This window comes from Podarcis liolepis, assembly GCF_965112155.1.
Source record: "Podarcis liolepis genome assembly, chromosome: 3".
Taxonomy (NCBI): Eukaryota; Metazoa; Chordata; class Lepidosauria; order Squamata; family Lacertidae; genus Podarcis; species Podarcis liolepis.
This window is the reverse complement of record NC_139557.1, coordinates 70,885,137-70,912,191: the sequence shown is the minus strand read 5'-3', so window position 1 is coordinate 70,912,191 and position 27,055 is coordinate 70,885,137. Positions and strand designations below refer to the sequence as shown.

Sequence of the window (27,055 nt, the reverse complement as noted above, 5' to 3'; positions counted from 1 at the left end):
GCAATGATTCCTGAACAGGCATTGCCCTCCCTGTCCTAGTGATGTTGGCATATAGCAAAAGCTGCCTGCCTATCTAATGGCATTATGAGGAAGAAGGTGCTGTAAAAACAAACCACAGTTCCAAAGCAGCAGACAAGCAGCACTGCAAACATCAGTGGACAGGCATGAAATCTAGCTTTCTGAATAAGTGTTTTGATTCCTCTCACCCTCCCTTTCACACACCTTTTTACTTAAATTATTTATTCGTATTACATCTGCCTTTCTAAGCAAAATGCCAATTCAAGGCAGCTTTTAAAAAATCCCTAAAATAAATAATAGCAAAGTGAGGTAAGATAAACAAGCAGCAAAGCAATAAAAAGAGCAGAAACCTACCAGAGAATTAACAGCAACCAAAAATGCCCACCAAAAAACAACACAGTTTTCAATGCCTGCTTAAAATATATTCATGGCAGAACTTTCAACTCAGCCGTTATTGTTCCTATTATTTTTCCATGGCAACAGTTGCATTGGAGAACAATTAATCTTGGCAGCTGATTTCTGTGGAGATTGTCCTTAATAGAGCCATTTTGAGCCCGTTCCCACAACCATTTTAGCTGGGGATATTTTCCTCATGTAGCAACTGTGTGTTTACAGGGAAGCAGCCAAGCGAGTTTTCAGGACCCACCCGATTCTTGCAACTGTAATCTGTTTCAAGACTGAATTTCAAATTGTTGTAAGCCACCCTGCATAGTTAATAAAAAATAGTCATAATGGCAAGGCTGATGATGCAGGTATCTTTTCAAAGGGTAGTTTTACAATTCTTGCTATGCGTGCAAATGGGGATAGATTGTGGTGGCGTTGCTGGGATGCATAGAGTGGATGTAGCATCCTACAGTCGTGAAGATGGTCTCTGGTCTTTCAGAGGCACTGCCTGGACTGTCAGGGAATGCAGAACAAGAAATCTGCAGATCTGAGTCAAAGAGGTCAAGGAGATTTTCCAGCCCAAAAGCTGTATTCCCTCCTGCGCAAGCTTATGGGAGCCAACATGTTAGCAGTGGGCACCAGATTCAACAGGGCAATAAGTGTAAATTTTACCTTTGTGCAATAGGCCCATTTTTAAACACATACACTTCTATCCTCCTTTCAGGCAAGAAAGGGCTGTCATCAGAGTTCGGGGACAGATTCCAGCCAGGGGAAAACCCACAAGGAGGATATGAAAGAAGGCCCTTGATAGATGTAGCCTGCAGGGGGAGAGTGTGGATGGGAAGGGTTGTAACCTGAGGAAGAGTCTGGGCCTGAGGTTGCCCACCCCCTGACCTAACCTTTAATAATACCTGAGAAGGTGTGTGCAGAGGATTTAGAACTCCCTTCAAGCTCACCAGGAAATAGAAATTCTTACCCTCAGCCATTCTAACAGGCAGGCAATTAGAAGCCTCTGCATCAGCCTAACTAGGTCCAAATGTCATCAGCCTGGTCCTTCCCAATTAGAGGGGCTTCTGGTGGGATGGCTGAGAAAAACCTTATCCTGAGACTAGGGGGGAGGTCTTTGCCAGTCAGACTAGACAATGCTGAATTAGACTGATGGCATGATAAGGCCACAAAATGCTTGAACAGGAAGAAACAAGCAAGCATTCAGCCAAAGCAAATGAGCCAAATGCCTTTAACTTACAGATAGGTAGATTTTCTAGAACAAATTAATTGACACTCTGCCTCCCATATGCCATCTTCAGGAACCCACTGTCCTAATGCTTTGCTATGTAGATACTGACCCACCCCTAAAGAAAATACATATCTATGTCTGCCACTGATGATTAAGGAAGGTGACCTCTTTTGGAATATAGCCCATCAATTTAAAGGATTAAGCCAACCTCTGTGTAAATTCTTTGTCTGTCACAGAGCAATTACTTTTTTTGCACATAAAGAGGAATTCTTCCATTGGTTGCCATAAGACAATGGGAAAGCATGCCAGAATTCGCCGTGCTGATGCCAAGAATTTTGGGCAGCACATCTGTGGCCAGCGGTAAGCCTGATTTATATGTAATTGTTCATTATAAAGCTTGAGATCCGGTTGCCTGGCTTTCCATATTACTTTTTTTAAAAAGAGTTTTTGCAAAATTAAAAGATTTGGAAACCAATGCAAAAGTCTCTTTGCAGGGGCTTCTTAAAGCTAAGCACAGTAGTACCAACCTTTTTTCCTCATCCAAATAATAGATGTGGCCAGTCATTCCAACATTAGTTAAGAACAATTAGGAGAGAACAGAATGGGAAGTCAATTAACTTCTCCAGAATCTAGTTCATACCCATTCCAGTGTCTAGCATGGCTGTCACTAAAGAGATAACAAAACAAAACAAAACCCTTATACCAGTAGTTGGAGATTGGTCATTCTCTCATTTCCTCATTTCCCACTTATGAGTCCAGTTCTTTACATTTCCACATCAGTTTATGAACTCAAAAACAAACAAACAAGTCCTCATGAAAATTCAGCTACATTTTAGTGCAAATTTCGCCTAACACACATTTTTGTATCAATTTTTGCCTAGTACATTTTACAAAGCGATTTCCCCTTGCATAATGTAGGGTTGCCATATTTCAAAAGGGAAAATTCCTAACACCTGGAAAGTTTTTGGAAACAAACCCAATTTTTATTTTTTTAATTTTTTTATTTATGATTTTCAATTTTATACATTTCAATAATTTAACAATCATTTTAATACTTCAATGGGAGCAATCCCAAATTGTTGAGTTTTTCTATCTTGCAACAGATTGCAGTTGTGAGAATCGGGTGGGTCCTGAAAACTCCCCTGCTTTTCCCATCATGTTGCCGTACATCTGGGTTTCCCCTGACATTTTTCATGGTTTGGCATGCGCAGGAGTGCTCTATTGCATCACATGCCCGCGCAGAAGCGGTGCTCTACTTACAGACTTTTCGGGGTGCAAACAGCACCCTGGAATGGATCATGTTCGTAAGTAGAGGTACCACTGTATATGCAATTTTGTACGCATTACTTGGCTTGAGAACTACACTGAAAAGTTCAAAAAAAAAGTATGCATTGTGAAGGATCACAGTATTGTTCACATATTGTTTTATAAAGTGCAAATTAGGTATATTTGCCTATAGATGCAAACTGAATTGAATTTCTCTCCCATCCCTACTAGCAGTAATGGAGAGGCAAGGTGATTGAATTGAAGGGCTTTCACAGGATTTGAAAGCATGTTTTCTTTGAAGGGCTATCTGGCCCAGCATGGTTTCAAGGGAGGGTAACAGAGGCCTTGAAGCTGCTGTTCCACAGTTAGCACCTGAGCTGGCATGCACATAGGACCCTCAGACATGTTATCCTCACAGCAACCACCTGAAATGAAGTAAGTTAGGTTAGTGCTGATTTGGAAGCCCCACCAACTTCCACGGCAACTAGGTCTGCAATCAGAGATGGAGCAATGTTAACTTGCTGTCCTTTTAAGTGTTCCAAGTAACTGATTGAAAATGCAGCTAGAGAGTCTCCTGCCTGATGGTCACATCAACCTTTCTGCCCTCCTCTTCTTTTGACGGAAGTCCTGGTGGCTGCAAGAAAGGCAGAGCAGAGGAAACTACAGATGCTTCCTCTCTTAGTACCTCAACCCATGTAATCAGACATACACTTTTGAATGTATTGATAAACCATGTTTTTTTGTTACAGGAAAGGGCCTAGGCAGGATCTGCTGTGGAGTGAGGAGAAAGAAGTGTGCGTCTACCGTGCACTCCTGAAGTGCATCATCAGTGCTAAAGTAAGAATCAGCTGCCATTCCGATTGGCTTCTGGACACTAAATGGGGGCAGACATCTTGTCCACCTCAGGCAGTGAAATGTCTTGGGGCCTGGCAGGTTTTGCAGTTGCTCCTAACCTTTCCCCTCCCCCGGCACAGCCACAAGGGGAAGATTGGGAACTTACTTTATCTGAGTTATTCTGTGGGCCAAACTACTGTGAAGTTTATACCAATATGGGGAAGGTAAAGATGCTGCTCTTGCACTAAGCCAAGTTTCTTCTGACTTCACTCAGAAGAATTTCAAAGGTTGACCATCACTCTCAGGGAAAACTACAAAAACAGGAGTGCACAAACAATAAAAACAGGGCAAAGAAGGAGAAACGGTAAAGTGAATGATTAAAGAACTCTTCCACCTCACTTTCCACACACATAGCCAAAAGTGGAAATCTTATTAACTGTACCTTTCTGTGTAAGATGCATGTCATTTTGCAATTCAGTGCAGACTTCCACACTGCTAATTTTTCCAGTCATTATTCTACAAATGCAAGTATTGCTTATTCAGCTAATTCACTAAAGTCTTGTTGCCCCCCCCCCTCAAAAAAACAACAACCAGGTCTCACATAAAACATGGGAAGTGACAAAATGCCGCAATCAGATTAAAGGCACATCACTTTTCATTTCCTTGGGACAGACCACAGCTCACTGGTACAGCACTGTTCTGGCTCCGACTTGCAGACTTGATCCTCGGGACTCCATTATGATTGAATACTTTATTCTAAAATTCACTACAGTGCCCAGAAATAAGTCAAGTGACAGGCTATACAATCAGAAAGCACGGAAGGGCTCTGGTACATGGCTAGGAGTAAGACATTTTCCCAACACCTGGCGCGTCCCAATGACTCTCCTTTTGAAGAGAGGGGTGGGCATAGTCATTCACGTGGTTGGCATCCCAAGCCTTGGGACTGGGCAAGCAAATGAGTGCTCGCCCATGTAGGCTGAGTGCATCCTAGGAGGTGGAGACAATGGGGAAAGATCACTGCCAGATGTACCCCTAGGTGCCCCCCTGAGAAGGAAGGCTGTTACCTGACAGAGGGCAGGGCTGGAGCCATAGCAACCAGCTGGGATGTCACACCAGGGCCATCCAATGATTCTGTGATGGGTTGTTCTGACAACCCACTCAATCCCTCCTCTGGGTCCAGCTGGGTCCACCACCTGCCAATCTGCTGGGCCCCTTCCCAGTGTATGAGTCTTCCAACATGCCCTGGTCACTGCCTCCCACTTTGCTGGGTCACTCTCCTCGGCTCGACTCCTCCAGTTCCCCAGTCTCTTCTCACTCCTCTCCATCTGACCACTCCCGCCGGGAGAGAAATGAAGGCACAGACCCTTTACATCCAAGATAAACACTTTGAATAATGAGACAATCAGATGAATGCATTCTATGAATCTATGAATGCATTCAGATGCATGATTCCTCCAGGATTGTTTGCAGCAAAGCACAGCTTATCATTATGCCTGAACAGTCAGACTATGGTTTGTGCTTGCCTGCAAATTTGGTTCCCATACCTGTGTCGAAGTTTGGCTTGCAGGAGGGCACAACCCAGTTTGCCTATTTGCATCCTCTACAGGTCAGACTATTGTTTGCTTTAAAAAAAAAAGACTGAAAGAAGGTAATTGTCATAATTAAGGGGTTGAGGAAGTGAAAGGTAAGGGTGTGTCAGTCCAAGACTCCTTGGGGCTCTCCATATAATGCCAAACCACAATTTGGGATTATGTCTGAACGCATTCCTTCAGTTCTGTAAAGTCACTGTTAGTGTAAATTGGTTCTTAATCCCATTGACTTCCAACTAAGCCATTTCCTTGGACTTTCTGTTGAAACAATGAGACTTAGTTAAATGTGCTTGGGGCTGGAGTGTCAGCCAATAATAATACAAATACTCAACCTTAAATGACTTGCAGATCAAGCTGTTTGTTTCCACTCCATAAGTGGAACTTGGTTCATGTCACCCATGCCATAAATATTACACACATGGTTTTAATTGAAAGCTATGCAGGTTCCCATGTGGCGTGCAAGATTTAATCATAGGCACTGTTCCTTCAAGTCCAATCATAATAAGAAATATATAGGTAAGATTTTTATTTTATTCTTTAAACAGCCTTCAACATTTAGATTTACCAGGTGAACTCTCAGCTCCGCCAACTGGGCAGCTCACTCCACTGTGGTTTTATGCTGTAACCGGTTCAAAATACATGGCCCCAGACTCTGAAGCATATGGTTTGCATCAGGCCACTGTTTCAATTCTCAAGGGACTTCAGTAGATGGTTTGATTTAGCACTGAGTAAAACAGAAACTCAGCTGCAATGTATAGCTGATCTATGACTTCTAATAAGGAACCATATAGATGTAGCTATAGATAGGTATGCTCTCCAGAAAGTGGAGAGTTATCCCTGGACTTTGGTGCGAGCTGGGTGGGGGAGATAGCTGCTACCACAAAAGTATGATTTCACAATGCTCCAGAGTGACCCAACTCCCAAGGCATTGAGGGAGGCAGGAATTCAAGATGTAGCAGAAACGTACCTGGTACTAGGGGAAATGTTTTTTAAAAAACAGATTGTGATCAAGGGGAGAGCTTCCCCCAAGGCAGTCCTTAACCCTGGAGCTGGCCCCACATTTGCGTGGTGAGTTCCCGCCCCCCACCAAGGATAAATAAAGACACCAGACACCAGAATTCAAGGTTAAATGGGCGAATTAGGCCATAACTTTATTGAATTCAGGAATGAGAGGCATTGGCTTAGGCACTGGTCCTATCGACTATCTGGCTCCAGCCCATTTGCTGGAGACATGGGAAGGGTTAACACCATAGTGGGGGAGTCTCCTGCTGAGGCACGTCAACTAGGAGCTCCCCCGGGTCACCGCTCAGGGGCGTGCCTTAGGCCCACACTTCCATAGGCTTCGGACAGGACCACACCCCCTGGAGTCCTTTACCGGACCACCCCCACACAACCTCTTAACCCCTTCTTACCAATGCCTAACCGCCAATGCCGAGGAGTTGTGGCGAGTTGTTACGAGGTAGGCGAAAAACCAAATGGCTGCAAATTGCCAATTGGGAAAAATTCCTACCATGCCCCTTGCGGCGACAGACCAAAGTCCATAGCAAAGTCAGAAACCTACCTAAAGGGAGGGAGGGTGGGAAAACGTGGGGGCTAGCCGGTAAAAGAGGGTGAGCCCTGGCCGCGCCAGCCCTAAATAGGGCAGGCCACGCCCCCCAGCCACCCGATTGGCCCGTTGGGTGGACGACGCGGCCGGGATTCCCCTGCTCTCGCGGGGGCTGAAACCAGCTCCCGCTCACGTGGGGTGGGCATGAAGCCCGCAACCCCACCTCCTGGGCCAGGTCTGGAAGTGGCTTTGCCAAACATCTTAATGACTGATTTAATCTATTGACCAATTTCATCATATATCAGGCCAAGGGTTTTACATTAGTGTTTTCAGTATAGATAGAATATATTCATTTGTATTGTTTAACATCCTAAAATGCCCAGTCCCAAAGCTTTGCTAAATTGGTTTTATATTCTTCCACTGTAATAGATTGTGTTTGCATTCTGCCTCCCCTTTCTCATTAGAGTACAGTAACATGCTAAAAAACACAGCCAATTCCTGATTAGCAAGCTGCATGAAGTTTTCAAATGGACTGAGACACCTTGAAACCTTCTCCTTTTATGTTTCACAAGGAAGCTTATTGTACTGGGAGGGATGATCTGCTGACAATGTTTCATCACCATGGGCACAGGATGGTCCTGAGACCTAATCCCTAAATGTGTGTTTCTTTCAAGAGCATCTTGGGGCAAGCTTGACACATTTCTGTTCTGACTAGTCCCAGGTGAGACACATTTCTATTTAATGTGGTGAGATGCCTTTCTATTTCAATTTGAATTTCCTGAATTTCCATACATGCATTTAAATTAGTATGTGCTAATTTTATGCTAGTCTGTGCCCTCATTTACATTGCTTGGTGATACATTTCCTCTTTTTTTAGCAATGCTCAAATGGCCAAACCAATTTTCAAACTACTCTGAATCTCCTCCAAGTCCCTTGCAGAAGTTCCCATTTTCATTGCAATGATGAATGCAAGAAAATTGCCAGGGGGAGAATTGAAAAGTAGCCTTATTTTGTTAAGATGATGAAGACCTCATTGGGCATTGGGCTGGAAAGCATGTTACTGGTTTTTATGGTAGGACCACAATCACAGAGATACCCAGATGCACATAAACATCTAACGGTGTCACAATACAGAGCATTGATCTGTGCTTCTGGATTACATTTCAGCTCTTGTCTTAAGAACATGAGACTCTCTCAACCTACAGCACTGGAGCTACTTACAAAGGTTAAGACAGTCTACTGAGGTTTTCTACTTCACTGATTTTGTAAGAAGACCCTCTGCAGTGATGAGACCAAGACTAAACAATAGAGACCAATTGCAAAGGGGTTTTCTGACTAAGTTGTAATGGTGCCTTGCTGACTCATTTTTCACATTTTTATGTTGAGTTTTAATGTTGTAATCCAAACTATCTTACACTGGGCTGTGTGTGGTGTGTGTATTAAGCAAAGAGATCCCTCCAGTCACTGCTGCCAACTCAGACAGCCTCCTGCCAATCACTGCCAGCAGAGTGGTGCAAGGGTGGGGCTGAACTGGTACTGGCTGGCATCAGGCTTTAATAGTCTCTGCCACCACCTTATACCACTGCCACTTTGAGAGCTGAGATACAGATGTGACGGTGGCTCCATCGCTCCCCAGAGCCCTGATGTTGGCCGCAGGGAGTTAGAATTCATTCCCCTCTAAGTAGGGATAGAAGGGTCTGTTCACTTCAGTTCTCAGTTTCTCATTTTCCACATTTTGCAGCAAATTATGAATTTTTTTGGGGGGAGGGGGACCCCTAACAAATATTCATTAGTAACTTAGTGCAAATTTCTCCTAACAAAAGCACTTTTCTATTGAGTTTTTACTTGAGTTTTGACTAATACACACATTTTTGCAAGCAATTCCCATCAATAGAATGCATATTTGCTTGCTATTTTCTCTAATACCGTCATTTTTATGCACATTTCCCCCAAACAAATGCATTATTGCAAACATTGTTTGGTTGGAGAACTGCATCGCAACGTTCAGATAATGTTGGAAGACAGCTATGTTTTCTTCTTCACGTATTGTTTTGGAAAGTGTGGTTTGGATAGATTTGGCATTAAATGAATATTAAATCAAATTTCTCCTCCTTGTCTAAAGATAAGTGAAATGAAAATCATCCACATGGCTGCCCCAATGGCAGTGTTCCTGGTGTGCAGCAGAGGTGGGGAACTCCAGGTATTGTTTGATTCCCACTCTCACCAGCCCCAGCCAATTGGCCAATGGTCAGGGATGTTGGGAGCTGTAGTCCAGCTTTATCTGTTGTGCAGGATAGATTTTGTCTGGTATAATGGAAAGGGGAAAAGGAATTGAATCCATTCAGTCTCTGGGCTGGGCTGAATGCTGCTTCTCCCTGGGAAATGATGCCAAACCACCTACCGACAGCTGCTGCATCTATGCTCAAAGTGCACCCTTCTGTGGGGAAGAATGGTAAGTACGGATGCACCTGATAAGATGTATCATGACAGAAAATATGCTTCTGATGCCAAGAAAATGTCACCTCCTGCTATTACAATTCTTCTCTGTTGAAATGTGTTATAATTCATGACCTAACTCTTAAAATATGATACCAGAGAAAGACAGGCATGCTGGTTTTTACCAGGTATTCTCTCATCTTGCCTCTACATGAGAGGAAATTCTCTTTTTGCTCAGTGGGCTCTGGGTTTAGCTCTCTCCACACTAACCACGAGCTGTAACTAATAGCTGACAGCACGTGGTTTGTCTGGTTTGAACTAAACAACACACTAAGCCAGGCTTCCTCAACCTCGGCCCTCCAGATGTTTTGAGACTACAATTCCCATCATCCCTGACCACTGGTTCTTCTAGCTAGGGATCATGGGAGTTGTAGGCCAAAAACATCTGGAGGGCCAAGGTTGAGGAAGCCTGCACTAAGCCAATCCATGGTTTAGCTCAGCAAAACAACCAGGGAGGAGCAAAGCAGCTGTGATCTCCACTCCAGGAACCCATTCACACTAAACAATGGTTTGCCCTAGCATGATGTGTGAACCAAGCTAAAATACTCTACACATGAAGATAAATCAAATGGTACAGAGTTCTGGAGTTCACACTGCAGAGATGTTTAGATGCACAATTTTGTTTTATTAAGAAAACCCTCCAAATGCTGACATATGTAGCATGGCTGGGCAAAGGAGTGTCAAATGACATATAACATTAAAAACACAGTTTAGCACTATGCAATTATTTTAAAGCTATAAATAGCAACTGTAGAGGGGAGAACTGATGCAGGGGGTGGATTTTTAAACTCTTTTTCCATGGCGCTGTCCCAATGAAAATCCCTCTTCTCCCAAAACTGCTATTGGTGTCAGGAGAAACATACCATTGTGGACTGCAAGGGAGCATCTCTCTGGATGGAAAGAGTAGCTTCAAATCAGGATTTATTATTATTATTATTATTATTATTATTATTATTATTATTATTATACCGCCCTTCATCTGAAGATCCCAGAGCAGTTCACAAGATAAAAATACAGGATAAAGCAAAACAATAACTCCCCTCCCACAAACACAGGGTAGGAGTAAATGGTTTAAACACCTATCCATCACCATGGTTCCGGTCCTGATGCTCTGACACCTGCAGCCACTACTTAAAGCTGGGCTGGGGATCCTGTGGCTCTTCAGATGTTGCTGAACTCCAGCTGTCATCAACCCCAGCTAGCATGGCCAAAGGCTTATGGGAGCTGTACATTTGGAGGACCCCTGGTTCCTCATCCCCAATTTAAAGTTCAAAAAAGAAGCACACAGCACCAACCTAAGTTGAATATAGTCCATCACCCTAAAATGCACTTGGTTTCTGAAGGAAGCTTTCAAGCTTGCAACCCTTCAATTGTGACTTGAAATGGTGCAGTCTGAGGAACCAGAAGTTTTCAAGAACTTCTAAAAACAGCAGGTATTAAATTGGGTCTCCCCCAAACATTCATGTGTCTTGGATTACAATGATTAGGCCTGACTGCAAGACGATTCTTCCACCCAGTGTTGCAACAACAAGATTTTTTTTTCAATCCAAGAAAGATTCATATGTTTATGTAAAGTCTTTCCATTCCATCTCTAAAGTGCAAGTTTAACTTTCCACTGGGTTCTGCCAAAATTCTCTTGGAGGCTGAAGAAAAAGTCAGGGCACACAAATTCAAGCTTTAACATGCATTCAGCGAAGAAAGCAAATATATGTCCAGCAGATCATCAAAAATCCATGAGCTTCAACCAGTGAAACTTTGCCAAAGGTAACAGTGTTAGAAACAGCATTCACTTTTAAAACTTCCTCCTTTATAAGTAATTGTCAAATATCATGCTGGAAAATGTCAAAACTGACACCTTAGACAGGCTAAGGGAAAATAACTCCTCTCTGTTTCTGTAAGACACAGACTGAAGTGCTTTCCCTTAATATCCATGTTATCAATACTGTTCGTGACTCACGTTGGTTTGAATTAAATTTGTCACTTGTTTTTTTAATCAGGCATACCTTCTCACACATGCTTTCTCCAGGTGCAAAGAAGCAAGCTACTTTTTTATTTAAAAGTAGATAGATGATAGATAATAGATAGATATAGAACTTCACAAATATATTAATGGAGCTTTGGGGCCTCTGGACACTGAGTGACAGCTTTTCCCTAGAAAGTAAGAGGCCAGCAGGGTTTAAAAAAGGTAAAGGGACCCCTGACCATTAGGTCCAGTCATGGCCGACTCTGGGGTTGCGGCGCTCATCTCGCTTTATTGGCCGAGGGAGCCGGCGTACAGCTTCCGGGGTCATGTGGCCAGCATGACTAAGCCGCTTCTGGCAAACCAGAGCAGCGCACGGAAACGCCGTTTACCTTCCTGCCGGAGCGGTACCTATTTATCTACTTGCAATTTGACGTGCTTTCAAACTGCTAGGTTGGCAGGAGCAGGGACCGAGCAACGGGAGCTCACCCCATCGCGGGGATTCGAACCGCCGACCTTCTGATCGGCAAGCCCAAGAGGCTCAGTGGTTTAACCCACAGCACCACCCGTGTCCCAGTGTTACTACTCTCCAAATGCCTGGGATGCACAAAGGTCATTGATCTCAAGCAAGCTGTCTCTCTAAATAGTAGAGCATAGCTTGGACAATTAAATACAGGGGGGTTCTCCTTGCTTTAACCTTTTATTATAAGTATATATTTTGTCGTATATTAACAAAACTGGATTGATCAAAAGGGTCATGGGTAAGGATGGATACAAATGCCAATTATATCATTCAGTCAGTCAGTCCTGCCCAGAATGTCTGTCAAAGAAAGATAGAGGAATATGCAGTCCCTCTGTGTATTATTGTATACCACCCCCTCTCTGGGAGGGGAGCAAAGATTCAGCTCCTCAAAATTCAGACTAGTGGTTGCACCACTTGGAATTCAGAGCATTTGCTCACTCTGAACTGTAACTGGGAAGTCTTGAAGAGAGAAAGAGAGAGAAGCAAACATGCCCTCCCTCAATTTAGTTCAGAATTCCAACTAGCTCTGATTAGCAAAGATTAGATAATTGTTCCCACCCACCCCCAAACGCTCCTTCTCCATGACTCATCTGGCTTCCTATTTTCTCCACACCTTTACAATTTTGGGAAACTTTCTGAACAGAGCCTGCCTGTGAAACCCTTGCTATCTCTTCTGTCACATGAGTCAAAGAGAAAGAAAGGGACAGTCACCAGATTGAGAAGAGGAAGTTGCCAGTGCCAAACGTATTTGTGGAATTCTGCTTATTATATGGTTAAAGTAAAAAGACTTTGGTTCAGGGAGACCTGGGCTGAAATTCCTATTTAAAATATGGAACTTATTGGGCGGATTAGTCATCATTCTTCAGTCTAAACTATTTTGCAGTGTTCTTGCAAAGTTAAAATAGGATAGTCCTCCACGCAGAGGAATGGAAAGACTCCCTCAAATATAAATTTGCATTCAGTATTATATGCTGTGGCAAGTGGGAAGAATATCAAAGACCATCATGAGTAAAAAGTCCTCTTGTAAGTACCTGGAGAGCAGCAGTGGCACTCAAAGTGGGTGAAGTAGCTGCAATACAGTCCTCCCACCAGCTGGGGCACTGCACCTACCAGGATATGGATGGGGCCAGGCGAGCTGGCTGTCAAGGTCAGGGGAGTTTTGGTTTGCAGCCAATCTGGAGATTCCGTGTTTAAATATTATTATTATTATTATTATTATTATTATTATTATTATTATTATTATTATTATTTCTTTTTTATTTATGTGAAAACATTATTTCACAACCTATTAAATTAAAGGAAGAGATAAAGATGAAACAGTTGCATCAAAATGAAAATTAAACCCACACACATGTGGGTACAATAATTATTATTATATTGGCACACTCTGACTAGAAAGAAAAGAAGTCCTAATCATATGCTATTTAGATTTCTGGTGTCAAACCCACCCTTTTAGAATGATGGGCACAAATCAGAGCTAAGCAATGTAACGCTCCACTGAGAATCAATAAGAGATATTTAAGCAGGTGCAACACTTTCCTGTGAAAATTAATAGCCAGCAAAACACATTGATTTCACTTGGATTGTGGCCATTCATTTAATCGCTACACTGTGCCTATTTCCAAACACATGTTGTGAGACTAATTAATTCCATGTAAACAACACAACTTTCGCCTGCCAGTTTTTCAGACGTTTTCATTGCAGTAAAGAAACTGGAGTTAGAATACAGCAGCCTCAGCCAACCTGGTGTCATCAAGATATTTTTGAGTAAAACTCCCATCGGGCCCAGCCAGCCCTGTACACTGGAGTTGGACTCTAAAACAACTGGAGGGCACTAGGTTGGCAAAGGCTGGAATACAGGTCACATTCATGTTTATAATTGCCGCTTCTGCTGTTCCATTTCCGTAGCGTTTTGCACATCTGCTGGTCACTGCCACCAGGCATGGTACTAAGGACCCCCGGGAGGTTGCCCCACCCCACCCTACCCCATCTCCCAAAATAAACCTCACAGCAAAGAGAAGAACCTAAGAAGAGACATGACAGGTCAAAGGCAAACAAAAGCAAGCAAACAAAATGCTGTTATTTTAGCATCCACTGCCCTAAGAGTTCTATTGAATGGGGTCATAATTAGAGACCCACCAAGTGTCTCGATTTTCCAGGGACAGTCTTGGAATTAAGGAAGCCATCTTGGTTTCTGATTTGATCCTTGACTGTCTCGCTTTCCCTTTGGGAGTCCCTATTTTCATCAGAGAAATGTTGGAGGGGATGGAATAGGATGTCCCTATTTTCACCTGAGAAATGTTGGAAGGGATGTAATTATAACCCCCCCCCCCCGCCCCGAATAATTTTTATAGTTTTCCATCTAAATTCAAGATCAACATATAACTACAGTAACTTGTCCAGTGGTACATTCTTATTAAGTTTCATATGCAGTACACAAGCAATACGTTTATTTATACATTATCAATTCAAGTATCCTTGAGATTCTGGTTAGGGTGGTATAAATATAATCAGGGATTTGGCCCTCCAGATAACTTTGAATTCCAGCTCCTGTCAGCCGCAGCTTGCAAGGCCTGGTCATGGACGATGGGCGCCATCAGCACACAGAAAAGGTGGAGTAGCTTTGTGGCCCTTCAGGTGTTGTTGCCCTTCAGCCAGGGCTGTCTTACCCATAGGCACTAGGGGTGTGGGGCACCCAGGCACTGAGCTCTCAGGGACGCCAGGCCAAGAATCCGGGGCCCAAGAGTTGAGTCCGTGGAAGAGCCCATCCATGAGTCGGAGCACCGCGGTGGGCTCTTCTGCTGCGGGCGATTCTGTGCCACGAGTTTGGGGGCAACTGAGCCAGCGAGACGCTGAGGCGGCCGGCCAGCTCCACCCTCCTGCGAGCCTGGGACTGGGCAACCGGGGGGGGGGCACCGGGTGGATCTTTGCACCCCGGCGCTGAGGAGAACCTGAGCTTACAGGGTTAAACAGCTCAGAGTGTGCGTCCTGCCTACTGTGGGGCGGGCGAGTATCACCACTTACCCCAGCTCCAAACCACCACAGAACTCCCCATGATACTGGAATTATCTCAGAGGTGCTGCATATGCTTAAAACAGCCCTGCCTTCAGCACCTCCCATCATCCCCTTCAGCACCACCAACAGGGGGCAGTGTGACACACTAATGGAGATGGGGAAAGAAAACTAGATTCACACATACACGGGGGGGGGGGGATTGCTCCTGTACATTTTGCTTCGTATCTCAGGTTCTTTAAATGCTAGAACATTAGTATTTTTATATCGTGTATCCATAGCAGTGACCAAAGGAGGAATGACCGCTGGGAGGAGCACAGAGAAGAAATATTGTGATGTATCTGCAGCAGCACAACTGGACACCCTCACCTGCCCCAGCTGCAACAAAACATCTCTCTCACATCAGTCTCTACAACCACAGCAGGAGCTGTATCCGTCCAACAGCTTGACCTCACCCCCAAAGGCACATGCCTCCATTGTCTCCTGGACTGCAGACTGATGCCAGCAATCCAGTCCTTTCAAAAAGTTAAACCTGGCAACGGCTCATAGGGGGAGAGGGAAACCGCTTCCCTTTGCCCACTCCCCTTAGAGAGAGACACACAGTCTCCGGTACAGTGGGTGGGAGACAATATTGGGACAATATTGGAAATATTGGGAGACAATATTTTCAGTGGTAATGTGTCGGCTTTTCTTTGGCTTTTTTTATTTTTGCTGACCTATTTTATTGGATCACTTTGATATCACATGTATGCTGCTTTTATACATTTGCTGTTCTTATGCATCAGTTACTTTATGTTTTTTAACTGTGATCTTGTGTTTGAAGGGCAGGGTACAAATCTTAATAAACACACAAGTAGGCTGTGAAATGCTGCGGCAGATGGGAGAATTACCCTTTGCAAGCACTTCCTTTTCTAACAAGCACAGCTTCTAATAGGAGACAGGGCTTAGTAGCAGACTGTTCAGTTGTGCAGAGGTTTGATTTGAGACACCTAGTGGCAGCCCGAGTGCAATGCTAAATTATTCATTTCTTCTGGGTTTCTTCATTTGTCTCCCTGTATTTTTGCAAACTCGTCTCGACCCTACAGCTACAGTAGACTAGGAATCAAAATAACTTAAATCACATGTGAAATAATAGTCATGTTTTTGCAAGGTCAGCATCCGCTTAACTTTACACAACGTAATTAGCCCTACACAGGCCAAGTATGAACCAGCCTTGCACTGGGGCAAGATTATTTTCCAGTGCTGGGGGAAAAAACTTTACATTTGAGCAAGGTGTAAGACTGGGGTGCGGAAAGTCAGACCTGGGGTCTAAATGTGACCATCCAATCCTCTCTAATGGGCCTGCAGGACTCATGCACTGTCCCAAGGCCATGTCCCTCATTGGCCTTACTTCGCACACTTCCCCTGAGTGTTTTGTTTTTGTTTTTGCCTAGTCTGGTAACACCTCTTGCTTATTTGGGTGGAAGATGGGGAGGGTTGGGCAAGTCTGTGTAGAAACTAGCATCCTGGGCAAAGACACAGTTCATGTTCATTGCCCTGCCCACTTGTGCCTCTGACCCCGCCCACCACTGGCCTGTGGCCTGCTGGGAAGTTGCTCAGAATGGAAAGCAGCCCCTGATCTGAAACAGGTTCCTCACCCCTGGCATGAGAGAAAAAGTGGGAATGAAGTTACTATGGAGTGGAACTTTTATCCCCAACGCAAGACCTTTACATAGATAAGACCTGTGCACTCTCCCCCCCCCCCCCCGGGATATCCTTCCACTCACTTCAGTCCTCCAGCTCCTGTCTCTCATCCTGAGGTACCCTGAACTGAGACCAGCAAGGAATTCCATAGCTATCACTGCAACACAGAAGGGAAACTTCTGCAGAGATCTGAGAATTTGTAATTATACGATTGCAACATGGGAGTCTTTAACAAACAAACAATAACCCTCCCCACAAAGCGAAGTGTTCTAGTGTAAGAATCGACTCAAATGCTTTCAAAGCCGTGTGTGATAAACTACAGATTTTAACATTTTAGGCAGAAGGAGGGTTACATAAATTAACTGAGGTTACGTAATAATAAGAATTACTCACTCTCTGCATGAGCGAAGCGGTGCTCTGAAAATCTGCCGTTTGCACTGAGCAAAGGGCACAACCTAACTTCCAGCTGAGCAAACTTAGCAGCATGATCCTGTGCATATCTACTCAGAACCAAGTTTGACTAAGTTTAATGGAGCATATTTATTTGATTGTTTAATGTAATACATTTATATACCACCTTTATCATCCAATAATCTCAAGGCAGAGTACATGGTTCTCCTCCTCCCCATTTCATCCTCACAACAACCCTGTGAGGTAGGTTAGGCTAAGAAATGGTGACTGGCCCAAGGGCACCCAGTGAGCTTCAGGGCTGAGTGGGGATTTGAACCCTGGTCTCCCACGTCCTAGTCCAACACTCTAACCATTACGCCACACCGGCACTTGCAAGTAAGTGTGCAAAGGAATGGAACCAGGCAGTGCAATCCTAAGTGGGGTCAGAAAAGAGCAGCATGGCACCAGCCTGGGTAGAAGATGAGGGTGCAATTTCTTATAAATTTTCATTATTCCAGCTCTAGGATGACATAGCTGAGTGGATCCTATGAGCTGGCCCTTCAGGGTATCTGGACCCAACACTGCTGGTGCCCCACCTTTAAATGCTCCATGTTGCTACCGCTAACAGGATAATCACCAGTAGCAGCTTTCTGACAACATAGGCAAACCTGGGGCCTGCACAGTTGACCCATCTGAACCGGTAGTATTCCTCACTGCCACCAGAGGCCAGTAGAGAGCCAACTATGTGATCCTGACCACAAGTCAGTCGTCAGCATTGGGTTACTGGAATTGCAATCAGTAATTTTTTTAAAAGACAATAAGCTCTTCTGTTATTGTTTCAAAAATCAAGTTGCTGTATTTTTGTAGCGTTGGTATGACTTCACTTTTTATTTGTTTATTTGTTTATTCAGACAACTTATATACTGCTTATAGTTTAGCCGGGGAAATTTCTAAGCAATTTCCAATGTAACTTAAAACATAAATGAAAACCAAATATAAAAGATACTTTTGAAAATCCACATAAAATACCAGTATTGACAATGAAATAGGGCATTCTCTAAAGCTTGATCAACTTCTTCCTTACAACAAAAAAATCCACATTTTAGAACACAGTTAGCAATGAAAATTATCCTCAGAACAACCAAGTGAAATATTTCAAGGGAAAATCAACTAGAAAAATAAAAATTGCACATTTTAAAATCATGTGATCAATAACTAAGAAAAAGAAAAAGAGACTCACTCTTTCCAAATTTCTACTCAACAAACCAATCCAATTAAATTCACATCTCTCTATACAATGATAAACACAAATTAATCTAATGGCAGCTAAATATAACACTCCACACAGTTCCACTGAAGCACACTGTCACACCAGTGCCCACACATCCACCAATGTACTCAAACTTCATTCTTCTCGCACATTTTCTAATCACACTATCTAAACTCTGAAACCGCTAAGCTTGATTTGATCTCACATTCTCAGTCAACAGTCCACTCACATGAGACACAGACAAAACCTGGACAAACACTGGAATACAAAACAAGTGATAATACACAAATACCCGGGGGGGGGGGGAGGGACTATTAATTCCATGTGTTCACATCCAATAACTGTATAGAATCATAGAGTTGGAAAAGACCACAAGGGCCATCGAGTCCAACCCCCTGCCAAGCAGGAAACAGTAAAAGTAAGAGCTATGATTTAGACATGAGTTTATTGGCATAATTTGATCTTGTTGTCACTCTAGTTTTCTTTGATGATGAAGAAGAGTCTGATATGAAATATTTTTTTACAATAAATGCAGTAATAAATAATAGCAAGAGACACCTGAATATATTTTAATGAGCACCACAGACCAAGAATTCTAGAAATTCATAGAAAATTAATTTTCAGGCATCCTCTGCTTTACTTGCTCATGACTCACTAAAGTCCTACAAGTTCTGTCCCCAAACTGTCAGTTTCTGCCCAATCTCACCTGTCCTGGCTCCACCCATGCCCAGGGAGCCAGAACTTTTTCAATAAAAAAAATAGCAACCCTATTGATGACTTGCTAGCTACCAAGGTGCAAGTCCCTGTGCTGTTGGGATCTGGTTTTAGACTGACATGCTCTCAAGCAGGCGGAGAAGGGGAGGAGGAAACAGAGGGGAGTTTTAATAGGGGAGCATGGATAGCCCCTTTCTGCCCCAAATTCAGCCACTTGGGAAAGGGGATCAGGGATGCTGGCTCTGCCCCCTCCCTGCCAGACCTAGGGGCAGTTTTGAGCTGCCAAGGGAAGAGGTGAAACAGGAACCTGACCAGGAGGTTGTGGTCTTGTGACCTAGAACCAGCAGCCACCTTTGCAGATGGGAGCAAACCCACCTGCCCTGAGAGAGCATGTGTTTGCAATCCTGATATTTCCATATGGCAAGCACGTCTCATGAGTGAGCATGCCAGGGCTCATCTTTAGAAGCTTGGAGGGTGGAGCATGGGAAGTTGTTGGGACATCTTCATTGCTTCCATCCAGTTCTGAACTTCTTGTTCTGCTCTTGAACCCTTGAACTGGGACTTCTGAGCCTTGTGCCTGCTGCTGAGCCTGTACTGTTACATGCTTGAATAAAGATCCCTTTCTTACTTACAAGTAAGAGCTTCTGCTTACATGTTTTGGAGCAGGAGGTAGGGAACTTTACTTCTACGACTGAAGCAAAATTTGTTTGGTAGCATCAAACCTATGTGAGCACACAAATGCAAGTGAAAACTATGGGACTTTTGCATGCCTGGCTAGCAGGACTGAAACATAACATAACTGCCATTCCCATGGAATTGCATGGCCCATAAAGAGATACCAGAAATATTCTGTGATGAAAAGAATGCCATCCCATTCTGGGAGTCCAACATTTCTTAACAGCAGCACGGCCTGAAGGAACATCAGGTAGGGCTGCCATATTTCAAACAGTGAAAATCCGGACAGAAAGTTTGTTGAGTGTTTTTGTGCCGTACATCTGGATTTTCCCATACATTGTTTTCTGTGCTACCACTCACCACAGTAATTTCAGCTTTTCATTCTTACTTTTGAAAAGGATGCTAATATTTTTCAGAAAGGAAGTGGAAGCGCTGTGGTTGCCAAACTACGCAGTGTTCTTTCAGCACAGTGAAGGTCTCTTGAACTTTGTCAGATACAGGAAAAGGAGTCGAGGGAAAGCGTGTGAAGCCGGGCTTCCTGACGTGCAGATCAATCTAACAGCTTAAGGAGGTGCTTTCTTCAGTGGTGTCCCGGCGTGTTGCTTATTGCCAAGAAGCAGAACTGCCTTGGAATGTCTTTGATGATCAAGTGTAGGCAAAGTGCGTGTAAGATCAGGCCCTCTAGATGTTGCTGGACCAACTCCCATCAGCCCCAGCCAGCCTGGCAGGTGGTCAAGGATGCTGAGACTTCCAATCCAGCAATATCAGGAGGGCCACAGGTTCCCTATGCCTGTATTAATTGATGCCAATAGCAGGTAAAGCTCATGTGGCTCCCCACTCCTGCCACAACTTGCTCCTTTGTTACCCTTTTTATTCCCCAGACAGGAATCTTGTGCTACTAACTGCTGCCCAACAGGTAGAAATCCACAGGAGAATATTGGCCCATCACTATGCAGCCTAATGAGGACTGATTGTGCTCAGTGGTCACTGAATGAAGAGTGTCTGTTACAGGATAGCAATTGACTCTTAATCTCAAGGTTGTGGATTAGGGCTACACTGCAGAGGGTTGGATTAGATGACCTTTGTCGTCCCTTCCAGTTATACAATTCCATGATTCTATGATGGAATACAATAGAGAGAATGATTGCATCCTAAACCTATCTATTCTGGATTTTCATTTCAGCTAGATCTTAAACAACAGTGGAGTAGAGGGTTATTAAGTAAAATCAATTTGATGAATTAACAACTAAGATTTCCTAAATGAGAAAACATCTTTACCAAAAAAGAAAGAAAGAGGAGGGGTATTAATTTCTGGATTTGTCTCCAGCAGGGATCAGGAACCTATGCCCCCAGATATTGTTGGACCCCAATAAGCCAATGTTCATGGATAATGCAAGTTGTAGTCCAACAACATTTGGAAGGCCACAAGTTCCCCATCCCTGGTCTGCAGTAAAGGAGGCTAAAGCTGCAGACCTATAGACATTTACTTGGAAAGACCCCTCCACACACATTGAACTCAATGGGATGTACTTCTGAGTAGACATGCATAGAACTGTACTGTTAAACACTTAAGCCATCATCCATTATAACATATGACATCCGCTTTGAGAACAATCAAGACTACCCAGGAAGGCACCCAATACAACAGGCAGTAATATATAAAAGTCAGTGATTCATGCATGTTGTTTTGCACGGAATGCTAAACTGCCCATCTTTCCAACCAGAGCAAAGGGCTGCTTGCTTCAGAGCTGAATTCACCTCCCAAGCCTGATGGATGAACAGAAAGTTCTGGGAAGCAAGCAAATATTTTACACAGAACAGATTAATCAGACTCCTAAATCCATCCAAAGCAAAGGCAGAGCACTCCCCCCACCTCCACCACCTTGCTAATCCCACTGGTTTATCCAAAAGTATTTTATCTTTGATCTGCCCGTCCATACGCTGCAAATCCTGTGTTAATGTGGTGGATCTGGGCCTCAGCGCAAGACTCTCAGGCTAGAGCTCTCCAGCTAAAACATTCCATCAATCTCTGGAGTGATTTATAGGCTACGGGGTGAATGGGAGGGGCAAAGGGGAGGATACACCAGTGGGAAGCCCAACAGAAGCTTGCAAGCCACAGCAAACAACCCTGATTCCAGAAAGGCAGCAGGAGCCTGGAGGGAGGAAGAAAATATCTTTGAAAGGGTTACAGGTGTTTTAGCCATAGGCTCCCCAAACAGGACATTCCATATTATATTATGGCTCTCCAGCGCTCCCCTCCCTGGAAACCAATGTCCTGTTGCTCACTTCCAAAAGAAACAGTTCTCAAGGAGTTGAAAAAATGCACAGGGAAAGGTTGTGTGTTTTTTTCCCCTTGCCACATTTATTCGGTCCATTATGATTTACGACATTGTGTCAAAAGAAAGCAACTACTAGCCAATCACACAAACTTCTGCCTTAGGAAATCAGTCGTGGTGCTGATCACGTGACTCATTATGTTAGCATCGTTGAATTATTGTTCATTAAAAGCAAGGGAGGAAAAGCCTGCAAATTAGCTGGGGTGGTTCCCCCCCCCCCTTTCCTGACATAGACATAATGAGCCTGCGCTTATTTTCTTGAGAATATGTCTCGGTGCTTCGACGAAACTTGCTTCCAAGCAAGTAATCACGGCTTCAGGTTCAGCCCCCTTGTCTTTGCAATTACCATCAACGCCAGCCGTCAAGGAACTGGCCCCGTGGGCAAGTTGGGAGCTCAGAATTCCTGCACTTGGCTGCGTGTGGAACTTGTAGCAACACATACAGCTTACTTCTCCCATTCCTGTAAGGCAGGAAGGTGGGGGAGCAGAATGCACAGACCCAGGGGAAGAGAAAGTACCAAGGAACAGAGGGAAGGAACCACATTATAAACACAAACAGAAGCCAACGCAGGGAAAGTGAGTTTACGCAGGAGTTTCTACAGAGTCACATCATTGGTGCATCAAGCTCAGCATCACCTACACGCGCGGGCAGCGCTTCTCTGGGATCTCAGGCAGGGTTCTCTTCCAGCCCTACCTGGACATGCAACCTGGGACTTTCTGCAGGCCACAGAACTGAGCCACAGCACTTCCCCTCTGCAATGGCAATCGAGAGGGCAAGCCTCCATTTGCCACGCTAGTTTCTCTGCAAGCATCCGGATTGCATTTATCATCAGATGCTCCTCTACAAAGGAAGCTGTCTTGTACAGAGTCAGACCATCTAGCCCAATACTGTCCCACACTGACTGGCAGCAGCTCCACGTTGCCTGCCTGATCGTCTGCCTGCTCCTTCCCCAGAGCTCAAAGGGAACTGCTCTCGAAGAATTGCAATCTTTGCATTCCAGAACAAGGCAGTTCCCTTCCCAGACGAAAGGCTGGGATGCTCTGCGGCAGCCTTTGCGAACCTGGCACACGCACACCCCGAAACGCTTTAATAATATTATTTTTATTATTTATATGCCAGCCATCCGACTGGGCTGCCCCAGCCCTGATGGGAGTTGTAGTCCGAAGCCTCAGGAGGGCGCCAACTTGGCAAAGGCTAAACTGTAGCAGATTCCAGTTAGGGTTTTTTTTAATTGTGTCACTGGGCGATCAGCGGCTGCGGGGAACCCCGAACCCTAAAAGAGGAGTAGGAGGAATCTGAGGGGCAGGTGGGGATGAGGTTCAAGAGCGAAAAATGCCTCGCCAGTGGGACGTTTCGTTTACGCTGAAGCTGTGGTTGACTTTCAACAGCGTTCCCCACGTTTTGTAAATGAAAAGATTTTCCTGGGGACGTGAGGCTCTGACTAGATCCCCTTTCCCGGAATACACAGACAAGCGCGACGGCTGAACCCTTTTCCCCCCTCCGCCACCGAGGTGCTTTTACAGGGAGCCCAGGCTAGACGGGGATCCCTGCCCCGAGGGCTTCCCAATATCAGGAGGGGAAATAATCGAAGATGGAAAGTAGATAAAAGAAATGTAGACGGGGATCCCTGCCCCGAGGGCTTCACAATATCGGGGGGGGGGGAATCGAAGATGGAAAATAGATAGAAGAAATATAGACGGGGATCCCTGCCCCGAGGGCTTCACAATATCTGGAAGGGGGAAATCAAAGGTGGAAAGTAGATAAAAGAAATATAGAGACGGGGGTGTGGGGTGGTTAAAGTTCTCCATTTATCATGCTGGATATGGGGAGGGCTGTCCCCAGCATTAAAACGCAGAGAGCACCCTCATCGCCCCCTTTTCGAGGATGGAGACCCCCTCACTGGGGAGAAATAAATGGGATGGGAGGGGGCCGTACCTGGTGCCGCCGAGTGGAGCAGAGCAGCCAGGAGCAGGAGCAGCGCCCAGGACGACAGCAGGAGGATCCGCGGAGCCGGGCCGGCGGCGGCGGCAGCAGCCATGGGTCCGGGGTGCGCAAGGGTCCGGGGTGCGCGGGGAGGGGGCTCCGCAGTGCCAAGCCCGCGCCGAGATGGCCGTGCAGCTCCCCTCGGGTCCCAGCGGCAGCGATCAAGGCACGCTCCGTCGGTGCCGCCGTCGCCGCTCGCCGCTTCTCTTCATTGCTGCATCTCCCGAAAGTTCGCCGTTCCCGCGGCTGCGCTGCCTCCCGCGGGTCTCTGCCTTGCGCTCGCTCTCCCCGCGCCCATGTCTCCCCCTACTGGCCGACGGCGATATTGCCAGCACGGTGGCCAAGAGTCATCCTGAACAAGATTACCGCTAGGTGGTCGTAGGATTTTGAGCTGTACCAACTCAGGCCGCAAGGGAGGAGAGGATAGGCTGCAGTGTTGCTCGTGGAAAAATAAATAAGCGAACAAACAGACGCCTTGCAGTTGGGTAAAGAAGTATATCGGAAGAGGGCTGAACCGCCCTGAGACCTCCGGGTATAGGGGCGGTATATAAATTCAATTAATAATAATAACAATAATAATAATGATGATGCCCTCCCCCACTCTCAAATGCTGACACAAGGTTAGCAAGTGAGCAGGAGGGAGCAGGGATTTGAACCTACGGTTTCCCGATCTCACCTCTGCCACTGCTATATCACCGAGGTGGTTTCCAGTGTGTCATTCATGTGCATACCATAAATGTATGCCTGCACAATTAAAGCATATTAAAGAGCTCTGTCTCCCTAGCACAACAAATCTACTTCTTTTTAAACTTATTGTGGTTTGGAAAGTCATAGGGAAATGCACTGAAAAGTGTGGGGTGAACAACTGGTGACTAGGAAGATGTACAAACACCCAGCAATCACCCAGAGTAAATGTGGGGTGGACACTTATTGCTGTATAACCTCCCCACCGATAGTGTTGCCGTATTTCAAAAAGTAAAGTTGTTGAACTTTTTTTAAGCAAGACCCCAAAATTGTTGAGCGTTTTGGTACAAAAATGCCCCCCAAAAGGAGTGATTTTGACTTGCCTAAGATCCAGGATAAAGCGTCGCCTTTTGGAAAAAAACCCCGCCCCCGGATGTCAACTGTGCCTTTGAAGTCCCATTAACAGGAAAATCCGGACATATGGCAGCCGTACTCAACCAACACATCAGAACGAGTGCTCTATAAAGACTGGATATATTCAGACCTCTGTGTCAGCTTTGTGCAAGTAAATCTGGATGGGTGCTAATGAAAAACAGGTGGTCTGAGTAGCACAGCAAGATGGATTCAATTAATTAGGCTTAAGTTCTTACCATGAGTTGTGACTAAGGCTGCACTCTTAATTTCGTAGCTCAGTGGTAGAGCATCTGCCTTGCATGCAAAACACCCCAGGTTCAAACCCCAGCATCTCCAGTCGGGTCGGGGGTTTGAGGCCCACATTGGGCAAAGGAATCCTGCACTGCAGGAGGTAGGACTAGATGACCCTCGAGATCCCTTCCAACTCGTAATTCTATGAAAAGTCTGGAGGGCTGCTGCCGTACAGGGTAGAGAGTGGTGATCTAGATGGACCAGTAGGTCTAACTCAGCATAAGGCAGCTTCCTCTGTCAGGTCCAATGAATTCAATAGGATTGATTTCTGCATAGGCATGGTTAGGGCTGCACTGTTAAGTCCCTTTGATTTCAGTGACTCAAAGCATGACTAAGTCTGGATCCATCCCAGTAAGGTATTGGTCAGTCCAGCATAAGGCTCAGGGGTTCGGTAGGCAATTGGCTCTGTCCTCCAAGTCACAACTTTGCAACTGACTCTATCTGATTGCCTTCAGGCTTCCATTGAAAGACCATGATTGGATCCTGCAAGCCTGAAGACTGTTTGTGCCAGCTCTGTCTTATGATATCAACACCTCCTAAAGTGGTGGGCCAGTGGGGCGGGACCTGTGAACCTCCAGAAGTTTCTGGGACTACAGCTCCCATCATTCCTGACCATAGACCATTATGGCTGGGGTTGATGGGAGTTGGAGTTCAGCAACATCTTGAGGGCCACTGGTTCCTCAGAGTCAAAACATCCAGCTATGGTTCCCTAGCCTGGCAGGTCTTTATTTCCTTCAGAATCTCTCCTAGAATGTACCTGATGAAGCCCACTGAATTCTTTCTCTCCCCCTTTCCTTCCTGGAATGCCCTTGTCATATTTCTGGGCAACACAATGATGGATGAAACAAAAGGAAGTTCAAGGTGCAGATTTGTTTATTCCCCGCCCCCCCCCTCCTGAATTTGATGCATTCCAAAAATTATTTTAATGTTAATGGCCTTCTTAATCCTTTTTGCAGTGCACCTATCCAGTTGGATACCAGACTGTACAGTTATCTGCAGGAAGCAGGTCATCACTCTTTATCCAGTGACACAATGCGTAGCTGTTAATGCATAGCTCAGATAAAAGCGCCCCTCAAACTAAACATTGCTAAGTTTATCAATGCTAAATTCAGCTAATCCTACCAATAACAGTCCTCCACACCTCCTGTGTGTCGTCCTGTGCCAGGCAGCAGTAAAAGACACAGCCAAATTGACAAAAACATTAAAATCCTCAAAGTTGTACACATGCTGCACTTTCCCTATATAGAAAGCACTTCCACAATGTGGAGAAAGGTATGAAAACTTGTATGTAGAACATCATAAGTGATGACAGCACATGTGTATTTTGTTGCATTCAAATCTGAGGAGACATGGATGTGTCTGGGATTTGCAATTTGTTAAGGGTGCTGGGAACTGTAGCTCTGTGAGGGATTAAATTACAGTTCCCATGATTCTTTGAGGAAAATTGTGCTCTTTAAATCTATGGTGTATTGATGTTTTGGCAATGTGCAGACCTATTTACACTGTAGCACTTAAATAGTTAAAAGGCATGCAGTTAATAAGCATTCTAGAATCAGCTGGCATTCTTCAAAATTACTGTGTGGTCATTTCCTTAATATATCTCTGCGGAGACAGCTAGCCTATCTAGTGGAAGAATGGTGGAGCAAAGGAGCGGGAGGATCAGTCTCCCTGACAGCTGTCTACCTTTGAACCTGTCTACCTTTACAAACTTTTACCCTCAGAGTACATCTGAAGGAAGGCTGGGTGGGGG

At 44.9% G+C, this 27,055-nt stretch overlaps 1 protein-coding gene across 1 annotated transcript in view; it reads right to left on the bottom strand.

The window, feature by feature from the left end:
- The window catches only part of FNDC1 (fibronectin type III domain containing 1), an 89,052-nt gene extending 64,843 nt beyond the window's left edge, over window positions 1-24,209 (bottom strand). Inside the window, exon 1 of the mRNA XM_083496371.1 lies at window positions 23,869-24,209. Within this exon, the coding sequence (XP_083352497.1) occupies window positions 23,869-23,971 (103 nt within the window). The 5' untranslated portion in view covers window positions 23,972-24,209. The remainder of the gene's footprint in view (window positions 1-23,868) is intronic.
- Between the last annotated feature and the right edge of the window lie 2,846 nt (window positions 24,210-27,055).